We start from the raw sequence: 13,909 nt of genomic DNA, 5'->3' as shown, positions 1-13,909 counted from the left end.
TAAGACTTGCTCCTTGCTGCCAGTCTGCACCACGTGTGTGTGTTGCACATCTGGCCCCCTGCAGCCCCTGATGCCCGTCAGGCAAGGCAGAAAGCTGCAGAGCTACAGGGCAGGAAAGCACCAGGCTTGCTGTGCAGTCCCCTTGTGCCTGGGCAGAGGAGACCGCGTGCTCCTCCTGCCACCCATCGCAGGGTGCCACCTCTAGCCCTCACCCTAACGCTGCGAGGGTAGAAGAGAGGTGAAGGGCTCAGGAGACGTGGACATTTCAGCCAGGTGTTCTCAAACCACAGAAATGTCTAAAAAACTACAAGTGGAGAGATAAATGCTAATTTTAAAGCAATTTGCTTTAAGCAAAACTGCCACAATCCATCTTCTACCAAAGCAGCAGCCTGAGTGATCCCATTGATCTTGTGTATCCCCAAAGCACCTTTGGCGAGCTTCACCTGATGGGTGCCCCAGGGCCCTGTGCTGCCTGGGGACAGCTCCTCTTCCTCTTCAGCAGCCTGGGAGCTCCTCACCTGCCATGGGCTGAAGGCGAGCAGGGTTACAGGGATTTAAATAATAATACAGAGCTACAGCACTTTGTGACAGCAGCACCGCTGCTTTTTACAAAAGCCATGCACTGTGTCACACTTAAAAAGAGGTAGCAGTGGAGAAAAAAACCAGTTTGGTGAACTTCTTTCAAACCCAGCCTATTTATTCATTTTACAGGTAGTCATCTGGATTTTGGGTAGCTCCCTAAGTGTTTAGGGGTGTCAAATATTCAGATTTATGCCTAATTTTTTTTTTTTGTCTGTCTGTCATGAGACACATGCAGCTGTAGTTCAGAGAAGCACTGTGCATGTCACCTTATCTTCACTGACTCTGGAAGGATTTACACTTGTGCTTTGGTGCTCCCCTGAACAGAAACACGTTCCTGGAGCCTTACGGCGCAGGTCTAGATGGCGACTTCCCTGAAGGTAAGAGTCTGCTTAAACCAAAACCCAACCAAAGAAGCAGCCTTGCACCCTCAGCTGCCTGCGGAGTTTAAACTCACATTATGCAGGTTTGTTCTGAGGGTGCAGGCACCATGCTTTGCCTTCCTGCAGGACTGCTTTTCTTCTTGAATATCAGCTTGTTGAAGGCAAAAGAAATTTAACCATAATTTCAGCAGACACCAATTATGTGACTTAAACTGCCCCCTTTGCATTTTTTCCCTCGCTGCTAGCCAGCAGTGAATGTATTGGATCTTCAAATGCTTTACAGATTAAGGGGATTCTCTGGCTGGGGCTGGACCTGCAGTGACATCTCGTGGTCCCCCATGAAGCAAGGTGCTGGCGGACCAGGCAGCACAGCCCCCAGCCTGAACTTCGCACCAATGCCCCTGGACCACAGCACTGACCAGCACAAATCTCCCAGGGGATTTACCTCCACCTGGGGCAGCTAAATGCCCAAGTGGGGAAACAAACACACACCTCCTCCTGCGACACCCCCTTCCCTTCCCCTGCAGTGCCACATGAAACTTCAGAAATCATGAAGATAAACAAATCATGAAAATCAGATCATTACATGGAGAGTCTGTGGATGGGCCGTGCTTACCACCCGCAAAGTCTGGGTGCTTTTAATTTGAGACAAGGAAAGGAATTAACCTGCCTTCTCCCACATTTGTGCCTGTCTGAAACTCACATGTGAACAGGATGCTTTGCGCTTCACCACTTCTTCTTTTGTTGTGACTCTCAAACGATTTTCCACTGAAAACCAACACGCTTGCTGTTGGCATCTTAGTAGAGGAAATTAAATCCAGCATTTTGGTGTTATCTGATTTCCCATCCCTGTACACCATTGTATAATTTCACCACCTACTCACTTGTTTTCTTCACAGGCAAGTGCATTCAGAGAAAATACAATCTTTGGAAGAATATTTAGTCAGAGAAAGGTTGTAATCAGCTTGGATAGAAATCAGACAGTTAATTTGCTTGAAAAAGGGTGGAGGGAGGAGGAAATTAAATGGAATAATTTATTTCCTGTGAACCTAGGGCACCAAAAAATTTTATGGCAAAACTATAGCATGAGAAGGAAAACAGTTGAAAAGCTTCACAGGAAACACTGCTCCTTAGCTATTGCACTAAAAATAACATGAAAGCCAAAGTAAAAGATCTGATTCCTTAGACATCTTCTGTGTTCGTTAAAGAAAAAAGTTACAGAAAAAGACTCATGAACTTTTCCCAGGGCAAAACAACTAGACATCCCATTTAAATCATCAGATATATCAACATGTAGAGTCAGATCAGCAATGACTGAGTCACGTTGGGAGAACGTCCAGAATGTAGATGCCTAAGACCAAAACTGGGATTTAAAAAGCTCCTCCACACTGTCTAATCCATCTAAATAGTCGTGGGAAAAAGGAGAAGCATGGTGCACTGGCGAGCAGCCAGGGCACTGAGCTTAGGGATTACCCCCAAGAGCTCGTCCTCTTGGGCACTTTCCTCCAGCCCTTTTACTGGACTGGGATCACAGCACAGAGGAGCCCCAGCCACAGGCCAGCACTTCACTCTGCCAGAGGCTCCACAGGTGGATGGTCCTAGTGAAGATAAGGAAAGCTCATAATTATGTTACACAGAAATGCAGATGCTGTCCTCCACCTCCTATGCCCCTCCAGCGAGTCAGCTCAAGCTCAACAGTTTAACAAGAGCACACGATCACAAGTGTCAGCACTACACTTAGATTTCTTTTTCTTGACTATCTGTAGTTATTCCAACTTCCTTTAGGCATTTATGCAAGTTTCACAGCAGTTTACGGTCTAAGACATTATGCAAATATAGTTAGGAAAGCTTAACGTATTTTCTAGTTCCTTTTGAGTTATTAAACAAAGTCAAAGCTGATCTTTCTTCCAGTCCTTTGGCACCTCTTGAGAGCAGGATATTGCGATCAGTCCTCTACTCCAGTAATTTTCCAGTTCATAGTATGTTCACAGAAAGAAGAGAAAGCCTGGCAGGAGAGAAGGTCAGGAGATTGTCCAGGACAGTCATCTGCCCCAAGGCAGGATTCACCTTTAGCTAACACATTTTCATCAGGTACGTGCCTGATTGCCACACGCATCTGAAGAACCCCCCTCAGCAATCTCTTCCAGCGCTCCACAATCTTTCCTGTTACATGGTTCCTCCCTAGCGACTAATCTAAAATATTCTTTGATTCAATAAGCCTATTCTTTCATGTTCTAGCCACCACGAACACAAAAGACACTGAGAACATGAAAGGAATAAATTGTTCTCTTTGTTTGGAGACTTGTATTTCCTTTGAGTATTCTGTAGGCAAACCTACTCAAACTCCTTCGATTTTCTTGTATTTCTCATTCTCATGTACTTATGTTCTCTAGATTTCTGTTAAATCTCTGCTCTTCTCTGAACTGCCTCTGGTTTATCCTAACAAGTATGACACACAATACTAGACCTGATACTTCAGCCGATGCCTCTTCAGAGCTGAACAGAAAGAAGTATTTCACGTCATAAGGATGATATGAAAGGTCTTTTCCAACCTAAATGATTCTGTGATATAGTCTTTATACATCTTAATGTTTCTGTTCATTTTTCAGCATCACTATGTTGTTATAATGGCTCACAAAATGAAATGCCAGCCAACTACCTGACCTTTTTCTGCCAAGCTGACCTCTATTCCCCTTTCCTGTTTGCAAAACTTGTCCGTTCTGCCCAAATTCTCAAGACGATTTTGAATCCTAATTTCACCTTTCAACATGCTTGCAGCCTCACGTACCTCAATATACGATTGTATATTGTGTGCCTCAACACTCCTTTCCCCCTGTTATATATCCTGCCTGAAATAGATCACAAAGCAGTCACAAAATCTCTTGTGCATATGTATCGTATGTATCCTGCAATCCAACAATCACTGCTTACAGTCTTTTTTTTTTTTTTTTCTGTATCCCTCTGAAAAAAAGAAAAACAAAGACACAAAGTTATTTGTTTGCTTGTTTGGTTTTGGGGGTTTTGTTTTTTAACACAGTAGTTTTACTGTAAGCACGGGTAAGAAAACATACAACAGTGAAACAGTAAACCATCTTCCTCACAGGGACATGTGTAGGCACCTACCACATGTTTGAAAAGTGTGTGTGCTGTGAAAGTAGTCTCTACACATATAAAGAGATTTTATCCGTTTTAAAACTGATTTGTCATTATTTTTAAGACAGTGCCGTCAATGATTATAAGGAGAGCTCAAGTTAATACTAAGAGGAAGAGATAATAGGAAGATCTGCCCAATGCTTTCAGCACAATTCTTTTCCTCTCTGACTTGTTTTTCATTTTTACATTAGGAAGAGCAGGATTTGAACCCATACTGGAAGCAGCTCTATATTTGAGTTATTGAAAGTAAGTGGTTATGTCACATTGTTTAGCATGGTGAGTCCTCTTCTTTTACTTTTTAGATTAGACTATAAAACTCTGGTCTTCTTAGTTCACAGTCCTACAGCTGAGCAACACAGCACCCCAGGATTGCGTTCAGTGCACCAAAGTCATTGATTCCTACTGCTGTGATTCTAAAAGGTGTTAAAGGAAGAAATTGACATTCACAGTGATAAAGTTACTGCAAGCTTTGGTAAAGATGTTAAAGTGAAGAACCTTGGTTCTCATTAAACTCGAGCAAAGAGGAAAATTTAAAACAATTCAAAACAAATTGACATCAAATTTTAAGCTATTACAAATATTCTTAGTTCAGGTCCTCTGTCATCAGAAAAGGCTATTTATATGATAGCAAATAGAAGCCCCACATTTTAAGGCTGTGTTTCTACCTTTACCATTTAAACTTTTGGCTCCATTTTAAGCAGCCATCAACCTGGGTTTAACTTATGCAACAAACTCATTCCATTCAGCCGTGCTGGAGTCACACCAGCGCTAGTTCTGTTCTCAGTCACACCACCTTTGTTCACACTGGCATAAATTCTTCACTCTGCTAGAAGGAAGACACAGATAACTGCCCAACTGTCAGGAGCTTCATGGGGTCCTGCAAGGTATCCACAGGAAAATGATATGCTAACTTGAACCAGGAATTGCTCTGCCTCTGTGGGCATCAATAGGAACAGAAAAGTTCCTGGTGACTTAACAGAGTTTTTCCAAAACAGAAATATCTATAAAAATAAGTAACTCATAGAAGATATCTTGTGCAAAAAAAAGAGGGGGAAAACAGCTGATATGGAGCAAAAGATAAAATCTAGGAGAGCAGTGGGAATCACAGAACAAGTTTTGCAATGGAAATGGGCATCAGAGGGATGTGATATCTGAAAGCAAGTGAAAAGCTTTGAAAGAGAGCTGTTAGAGAATTATAGTCAGTGAAACACTGAAGCTTTTTTGGTCCAAGGACATGCACATGAATCCTAAATACAAAATGCTCTCACAGTGACATGACTAGTTAGGATTCTGTGTAAAAATAAAACTTCTGACCACAGAGCTTCTTGTGCCATGGCTATTTTCACTTGGAGACAGAGAACGGTATTTGGAGGCTCTGAAAATACTTTTGTTTCATGTGCTTTTAAAAGAGTAAAGTTAGAAAGAGTGAAAAGTATGAAATGTGATGCCCAGCAAACAGTCCAGAAGACAGCAGCATTTTTAGACATAATGTAAAATTACAATTTTACATTATGTCACTAATTGCTGTGTGCAAAGGAGCCAGTTAATTATAAAGTCACAGATTCTTTCTGTGACTAGAAATAACTGGTGACCTGAAAAAAAACCATAGTCCATACAACCCAGCATTGAGCTGAGTTGCAATTGCTTTATGAGCTGAAGGAAAGTTTTCACTTAGAGGCCTGAAACTCTTGGTGAAGTGTCGGTCCCTCCCACCGCTAGTGAGGAGGAATGTTTCCTCCAGTACTAAAAATACAGTGCTTCAGATGTACTGTTCTTCATCTCCTCCATTCATGAGCAATGACCACTTGTCCCCTTCCTCCTCAACAGAACCATTACATCTTGGTAGCTTGTCTGAAGTCAAGGAAGAGAGAGACACTTGGCTAATCTGATCCAAAGGAGCTGATCTGGATGAATCCCTCCTCCTATCATCCATTCCAATATGAACACTGATTTGGGAAGGAGTAAGTGGCTTCATGCGGCCTTGAGCTTGTGCTTCATAACTTTCTGTGTTTGGCTTCTTGTAACTAAGAGGAAAAAGAGAAAAGATGTTTGGAACTGATGTGCAGAAGTGTCTTTGGCATTAGAACAACTCTGAAACTTCTGATAACCTAAATGTTACCTGCACTTCAGACACAATGTTAAATGACTGAGAGTACTGGTCCCATTGCACTAAGACATTTCAGTAGTAAAAGAGAAGGATTCTCAAAGTGACGTTCTTTAAGAAAAAATATGAGTTTGCTGAATTATGAATTATGAAAGGGTTCATAGCAGACAGTTGCAGGGGAATGGACTTGATGACCCATTCAATGTATTCTAGGTCAAAAAAAGCCCAGCAAGGGCAAGTATGCATGGTCTTCTTCACATACATGTATTATCGTGTTCTTTGGAATCTGAAGTTCTATTCAGCTGATGTAAAGCTTCAAGAAAGATTACTGGCCTACAGGTTATACTGGAATACAGCTTCCATAAGTCTGAAGCCAAGTATGTTTTGGGGGGTTCTCAATATCTAACCATGATTGTGTCTGATACTTAATGTAATCAGCAGAAGATCAAAATGACTGGAGAATAAAGGAATCCCTTCTCAGAAATTTCTCATCCTTTGCATAACTACACACAGAAAGTTCTTAGGATGAAAATTCTATAGTGGTAGGGCTGGTTCTGCAAACAAACATAAGCACATGTGTAGTTTTCATTCTAGATTGTGGTCTCACTGAGCATTTGCAGGATAAGAAACATAATGCAGCAACAGATTTCCTATATAATAATTTATACCATACTGTACAACGCTATACTATAAATTACACAACACTACAGAAGACCCCAGGTGCTGTAGGAACACATGAAGGTTTGGACTAATTTCAGACACCATAAAGAGTCTTATTTTTGAAAGTTGTTTGCTCACAATGCTGTTAAAAACAGGCCCACTGTAACTGCATCCAAAAAGGGCACCCAAAAAATCTAGCCTAAAGAAATTAATGAAATTAACATCCCTTCCAACCCAAAGCATTCTGCAAGTCTATCAGTTTGAAAAATCTTGCTACAGTTCAGAAACTGGTTCACTTCCAAAAAAATAGAGTAAGATACTTTATCTACAGTAAGGTGCAAAAGTATAAATACACTGCTGCTCTTTTTCTCTCTGGCCAAGTTAAATAGACAAAAAGTAAAACCATGTACAAATCTAGATTTTGAATGATTTGTTCACTTGATATTCACAGCAAACCCAGTGTTGATCATTACCTCCCTTGGTATTGAATTACATCTCCAACACAGTGGCATCCGGTTACACTTTCAGCTGCTAGTTAAAGAATGCTCAGTACTGTCTTACTCCAGGTCTGTTCATGATAGTGACACATGTCTCTTTGGAGCCAAGGATTAGACAGAACAATGCTACATTACAGGACTGTCAGGTACTTTTAGGTATACAAAGCCCAAAGTAACTTCTCACTTGAGTCCCAGCAGCAGAGCTACCTAAGGGTCCCCAGCTGATTAGTGTAAGACAACTTGCCATTTCAGCTGCAGGGAAGACAGCACGACAGACACAGAAGAAGCTGCCATTGCAGCTGATCCCATCCAAGGCTGAAGCACAAGGCCAACAGGCATGAACACACCTAGCAAAAAAACATACGGGCATGAGCTAGAGCTGCCTGTCTCGATACAGACATTTCTGTCCCTGCACATCATAGAACGGACTGGCAGTTCTGCAACATGACCTGCGGAGATCTCCATAAACACAGCTAGATCGATACATATTTACTTACTTATTTTAAAATGACCCTTCTGTTGCAAGGGATGACCCTAGCACCAGTTCAGTTACAAGACTGCGGCCACAAGGTAAGACTGTTTGTCCCCTTCAGCTATGCTGCACATATGAAACAAAGCAAAAGCAACAGAAAGACAAGGCAATAGTCCAGGCAAAGGACAGAGAAGTTACTCATAAAGAAAGAATGCTTGAAGTAAGTTTTAAGGAGGAATCTGGAGCATGAGAAGATGTCTGACAGAAACAGAGAATGCAAGAAGTAGAAGAGAAAATGTGTGATTCAGGGTGAATAAAAGAGGGAGCACCCAGAAGTCAGATAGTATCTCTGATTAGAGCTGGCTTTGAATATAAAGAAACTAATCCCCAAGAACCGCTATGAGAAATAAGAGCATGGTTTTAATTTCATTGTATGAGAACTTTTTCCTAAGAGTTTAAAATTTGGGAAACAAAGATTTTTTTTCTACAACATGAAAAACAAACAAACAAAAAAAAAGAGAACGTATTTATTCTGTCCTCCTCCTGCTAAGTTTTAACTACTCTAGGAACCTCTATTTGGTTCCTTGAGCAGGAGATCCTGTAGGATGCACCACAGAGCTCAACGGTGCTGCTGTCTTCAACAAGCTGAGCTCTGGCAGTCACATACCTGCTGCTATGGGTATTCCAAGCAGATTATAAATTAAGGCAAGAATCAGATTTATCCGTATTCTTCGAACTGTTCTCTTTGATAAGTGAATACTGGCAACTACATCCAGCAAGTCATTCTGCAAGACAGAAGAGCATTGAAAGTTTTCCACATGCAGTCTTCAGAAAACAAACCAAAAAGAGGAGTGTCAGTGATAAAATAGGACAGGTCAAAACTAGTGCTCACTCGGATAAGAACAACATCTGCTGCTTCAATGGCAACGTCGGTGCCCGTTCCAATTGCAATTCCAACGTCGGCCCTGGCTAGTGCAGGGGAATCGTTGACTCCATCACCAACCATTGCAACCTTCCTCCTCCCATTTTGGAGCTCCTGGACCTTTGCAACCTTGTGAGAAGGAAGAACCTCAGCAAAGACTTTTTTGATCCCAACCTATGTACAAAGAAAAAACGTATCCAGTTGGTGATATGCTTCATGCTGAAAGGAAGAGCCATTTGCTATTCTGGGTGAAGGAGAAGCAAAGGAAGACCAACTAAACCAATTCCACTGGAGACAACACTTGCAATCTACACAGGAAGCTGAAAAGCAACATGTCTTTGGCATAAGAAAGGGACTGATTACAGCCCCTTCCGTCTTTACTGCAGAGGTGTTGGCAAACCATGTTCTGTCATTAGCATCATGCCCCACATTGCTTCTACAGCTCTACTGCCCTGGCAAGAAAGGTTTGATGATTAAAAGAGCCAGCTTTCAGCTAATCATGCTGCTTGAAGCATGAAAAAAAATTTTCAGTGAAACCATAGAATCACAGAATTTTTTGGGTTGGAAAAGACTGAGATCATTGAGTCCAGCCATTAACCCAGCACTGCCAAGTCCACCACTAAACCATGTCCCCAAGCACCACATTTACACATCTTTTAAATATGTCCAGGGATGGTAATAAAACCACTTCCCTGGGCAGCCTGTTCCAGCACTTGACAACCCTTTCGGTGAAGAATTTTTTCTTAATATCTAACCTAAACCTCCCCTGGTGCAACTTGAGACTATTTCCTCTCATTCTGTCATTTTTTTACTTGGGAGAAGAGACCGACCCCCACCTCACTACACCCCCCCCCCTTTCAGGCAGTAAGAAAAGAAAGCAGTAAGGTCTGCCCTGAGCCTCCTCCTTTCCAGGCTGAACACCCCCAGTTCCCTCAGCCGCTCCTCACCAGACTTGTGCTCCAGACCCTTCCCCAGCTCCGCTGCCCGTCTCTGGACACGCTCCAGCACCTCAGTGTCTGTCTTGCAGTGAGGGGCCCAACACTGAACACAGGGTTCGAGGTGCGGCCTCACCAGTGCCCAGCACAGGGGGACAATCACCTCACTTGCCCTGCTGGCCACACTGTTCCTGATACAAGCCAGGATGCTACTGGCCTTCTTGGCCGTCTGGGCACACTGCTGGCCCATGTCCAGCCGGCGGCTGTCGACCAGCATCCCCAGGTCCTTTCCCACCAAGCAGCTTCCAGCCACTCTGCCTGTAGCACTGTGTGGGGCTGTTGTGACCCAGATGCAAGTGCAGGACCTGGCACTGAGCCTTGTTGAACCTCATACAACTGGCCTCAGACCATCAGTCCACCCTGCCCAGATCCCTCTGTGGGGCCTGCCTGCTCTCAAGCAGATAATGCAACACAGGAACCCCATATGATCAGGCAGTTGCAGTAGGGGAAACACAGAAATGCCAAGTATGTCCAAGTCTCAAGGAGACTATGAAGATCAAGCAGATGGCTGCCTAAACACTTCTACCCATCCACATCTCAACTTATAAGGAGTTGTTACCAATGGCTTTAGCACTGGTGGTGTACAGAAGAGGGTTGGCATAATGCTCCTGGTTTGGCTGCCTCAGCAGGCAGAGATCAGCTTTTCACTACACAAGGTAAGAGCTCTCTTTTAACCTTTGAAAAAGTAACATTTTTGAAAGTTTTTAGGACTGGCTTACTATTTTTCCATTGGAAAGAAAGTAAGTGCCAAAAATTCAATGAAAATATAGGTTGGCACAGACTAAGCTTGCTGGAAAACTTCACCTGAGTGCCTGGAACCATAAAGAAAAGCTTGTTTCTGAAGATTTCTCTTAACAAAGTTGAGTAGGAAAGCACTTTACCACAACTGAACACAAAAGTGAAAGCGTGAAATAAAATAGAAGGATTAAAGCATCACACTGATTTAAAAAACAGACCTCACAACATGCAAGAACATGCATACCACAGTGCTGGCTGAGTTAGCTGTGTGGTGAGATATCTGAGGAAAGCGAGGTAGCATACGGTAGATTAGAAGCAGATTGATGCAAAAGGGAAAGAGAAAAATTAAGGTGGAGAGAGTAGAAATGTAGCAAGGTGGAGTGAGATTTTGGCTTTGCCTTTCAAGCAACATTTAGAGTTTGAGATCAAGGAAATCTCATGTAAACCCAACATCTTTTAGACTGCTATGCTTCTTAACAATTCTTACTGTTATAACTGTTGCCCTTAATGACAAATCCCCACTTACCTTGTAGGGAACAGGACTGGACCTTAAAGCAAATTTCCTTCATCACTAACCAAACATGACTGCCCTTCAGTGAAGGAAAGCAGGAGGCTTCAGTTCAGCAACAGATTAATTACTGCAAGAACCTCTGTACCTCTGAAGAAGTACTGACTGCTTGTCTTCAGTGGGATCTTGAGGTAGCCACTGGCCTCAATCCAAGAAAAGCTAATCTTCATTTAATGCATTGAGTGAAACTCTGATTTCCTGCCCCAAATTCACTGCAGTAAGCAGAGTTTTAGAACATCATTATGTATTTTTTAAAAAATGTAAAGAAGCAGATACCTGAGTAGCAATGGCTTTTGCAGTTTTTCTGTTGTCCCCAGTTATCAGCACCACATCTATTCCCATGTTTTTCAGCGTGTGCACAGCAAGGGCTGCCTCCTGCTTGACAGTGTCTGCTATGGCAATCATTCCACACAAAACGCCTACGCAAAGAAATGTCCTCTGTTAGACAGAGCTGTGGGAGGCAGAAAGGCAGCGAGAGAACAGGACTTCCCTCCATCACACCATGTGCCCACATTCTGGGTAAAATTGACACTCATAAACCTGAACAACTGTCTACAGTTTTCTAAGTTATGGTCTCTTTCTTACACACACACACACAAACTTTTCACACTTATCTGCTTCAGATCAAACAACAAACACCTTTGATGTTTAGGGACCAGGAGGAAGGGGAGGAGAGTAGCTTTTACACATGCCTGACTTCTAGCTTTTATGGTACAGACAAATACAATAGCGGGCTAGAGAAAGTTTGGATAATTGTGTCCAGGTCACATGTTGAAGCCATTCCTCCAGAAGGAAGTATATAATGTATCTGGAATTATGTCTCCTAATCTTTCAGGGTTGGATCTCTATTACAATTAATTACTTCCATACAAAAGTGTTGCAGCTGCCTTCCAACATAGTGACTCAAAGATGCATCCACATGTCTTTCATGTGACTTACAAAAATCTCACATTGGTTTATCATTGCATGTTACCTTTTCAAAGGACTTAGGTAGGTTTCGTACCCCTGTATCTCTATTTGCTATCATTAACAGTGATAGGAACACCAGTTGTACATCAAAGCCCTTACTTTCATGTTAAGAGCATTCGATATTACTGGACTGATGATGGAGCCCAGGCCAAGGCATGCAAATGCCTCTCAAAATTGCTCTCTAGGAGCACCAAATCTATTTATTCAGTAATTGAACCAGAGACCTCACTTCAAGACCACAAATGCACTGGTAATACATCACCATTACAGCAGTTTCTCATGTTGAGGTATTGTCTGGGATCTTTTTCTGTACAGCACAGAACAGAACCCCTTTGGCAAAACCCTTTTAGTCAAATCTATTATATTTGAATGATCTAATGAATCATCATGTTTATCCATGAAATGTTTTGAAGTCAGTGATGCAATAGGTTGGCCTCTGATCCTTACGTGATGTAAAATCAGGATGGGACATATCACTGCACTAGCACTGCTTTTCTGAGCAACAGACCTAGACAACAGGAAGTCCAGAAATAAATAGTTAAATTAAAAACTGCCCAACAAAATCTTATGAACAGTGTTCTGAGGTGAAGGCTTCTTTTAAGAACACCTTGATACTTTGCAGTTCACAAGCAGTTCTGCACTAAAAGATCAGTAGTTTCTTGACACTAAGTCACTGATCAATTGCTCCAGAGTTTCTTTTTAAGTTCCATGGTTGGATCAACCGACAATTTCTTAAGTCACTCCAAAGAACAGCAGTTACCATCTATAGCCACTAGTATGGCAGTCTGTCCTTTCGTTTCATGGTCTGTCATTGCATCATTCACGTCATTTGCAATATGCAAGCCATTGCGTCGCATCCACTCACGATTTCCAATCAACACCGAGTATGTATGAGAAGCTGATGGACCTTTGTGCACAGACATAAAGAAAAATGAGCAACTCAAAAATAGTGAACACAAGCCAGAAGTGTTTGAGGAGGACAATGTCTGGCTTCATTAGCTATAGAAAGTTATTCTGAAGATGTTTTCCTAAAATATTTTTGTGTATGTGTGTTCAAGACTGGCAATGCTCACATCAAGACACAAACAGAATTAGTCTTGCTGATGTGCTGCTGTCATGGCCAAACACAAACGCATAGGCACTACCTGAAGACAGCCTCATAAAACCTTTCTCCTTCAAGACTCAGTCTGTGCCTGTTTATAAAGAGAACTGCATCATGAACTAACACACTTAATGGAAGTATCTGCCTGTATTTGCCTTTGCTAGTTGGCATTGTTTTTCTGAATAAATGCAGTATGCACATTTCATAAATGCCATGCTGCTTTGTTCTCACAACTAATGACTTCTTTCACATATAAAGGCTATTTCTGGCAAGAAAAAAGTAGTTTTGTTCTAACGAAGAATGAAACAGTTTGTAAAGCACCTCATTATATATTCAATCCAACTTCACAAGAGCTGTATGAAGCAGATGAGAAAAATATTACATTAACACCATTTACAAATGGCACAGTTGTGATGATTGAAGTTCTTATTCTATTTAATTCTTCTAATAGCTTTCTCAAAAAGGTCAGGAGAGCCACAGCCTTCTGAAGAGAACTGATGAGCTTCTTAAGGATGGCTTTAAATACTTTTTCTTTCTCTCCTACACTACAAAAGAGCAAAGTGGCTTCCACAGACCCTGAAACAAAAACAAATGTATTGGCCTAATCAAAAAACATCAGGCACTGAAACTTGGTTTGCAGATGTAACATGCTTTATTGTGCATCTGCTGAATAGATTTTCTTTTTGATTAAGTGCCTTGAGAGATATATGAACAGAAAACAAGAGGTCCAATTAATAGGGAATTAAAGGGTAGGATATAAGAAGTTG

General features: G+C 41.9%; 1 protein-coding gene across 9 annotated transcripts in view; it reads right to left on the bottom strand.

The window, feature by feature from the left end:
- Positions 1 to 1,900: 1,900 nt before the first annotated feature.
- Positions 1,901 to 13,909, bottom strand: part of ATP7B (ATPase copper transporting beta) — a 41,515-nt gene continuing 29,506 nt past the window's right edge. For 8 of the 9 annotated variants that reach the window (XM_040583780.1, XM_040583782.1, XM_040583776.1 and 5 more), the window contains 6 exons: positions 12,801 to 12,947; positions 11,348 to 11,490; positions 8,741 to 8,944; positions 8,516 to 8,633; positions 7,621 to 7,723; positions 1,901 to 6,139 (listed from right to left, as the gene is read on the bottom strand). In XM_040583780.1, the coding sequence (XP_040439714.1) occupies positions 5,875 to 6,139; positions 7,621 to 7,723; positions 8,516 to 8,633; positions 8,741 to 8,944; positions 11,348 to 11,490; positions 12,801 to 12,947 (980 nt within the window). In that variant the 3' untranslated portion in view covers positions 1,901 to 5,874. The remainder of the gene's footprint in view (positions 6,140 to 7,620; positions 7,724 to 8,515; positions 8,634 to 8,740; positions 8,945 to 11,347; positions 11,491 to 12,800; positions 12,948 to 13,909) is intronic. The other variant, XR_005826344.1, reaches the window with a different exon arrangement.

This window comes from Falco naumanni, chromosome 2, assembly GCF_017639655.2.
Source record: "Falco naumanni isolate bFalNau1 chromosome 2, bFalNau1.pat, whole genome shotgun sequence".
NCBI lineage: Eukaryota > Metazoa > Chordata > Aves > Falconiformes > Falconidae > Falco > Falco naumanni.
This window is presented reverse-complemented; position numbering and strand designations above follow the sequence as displayed.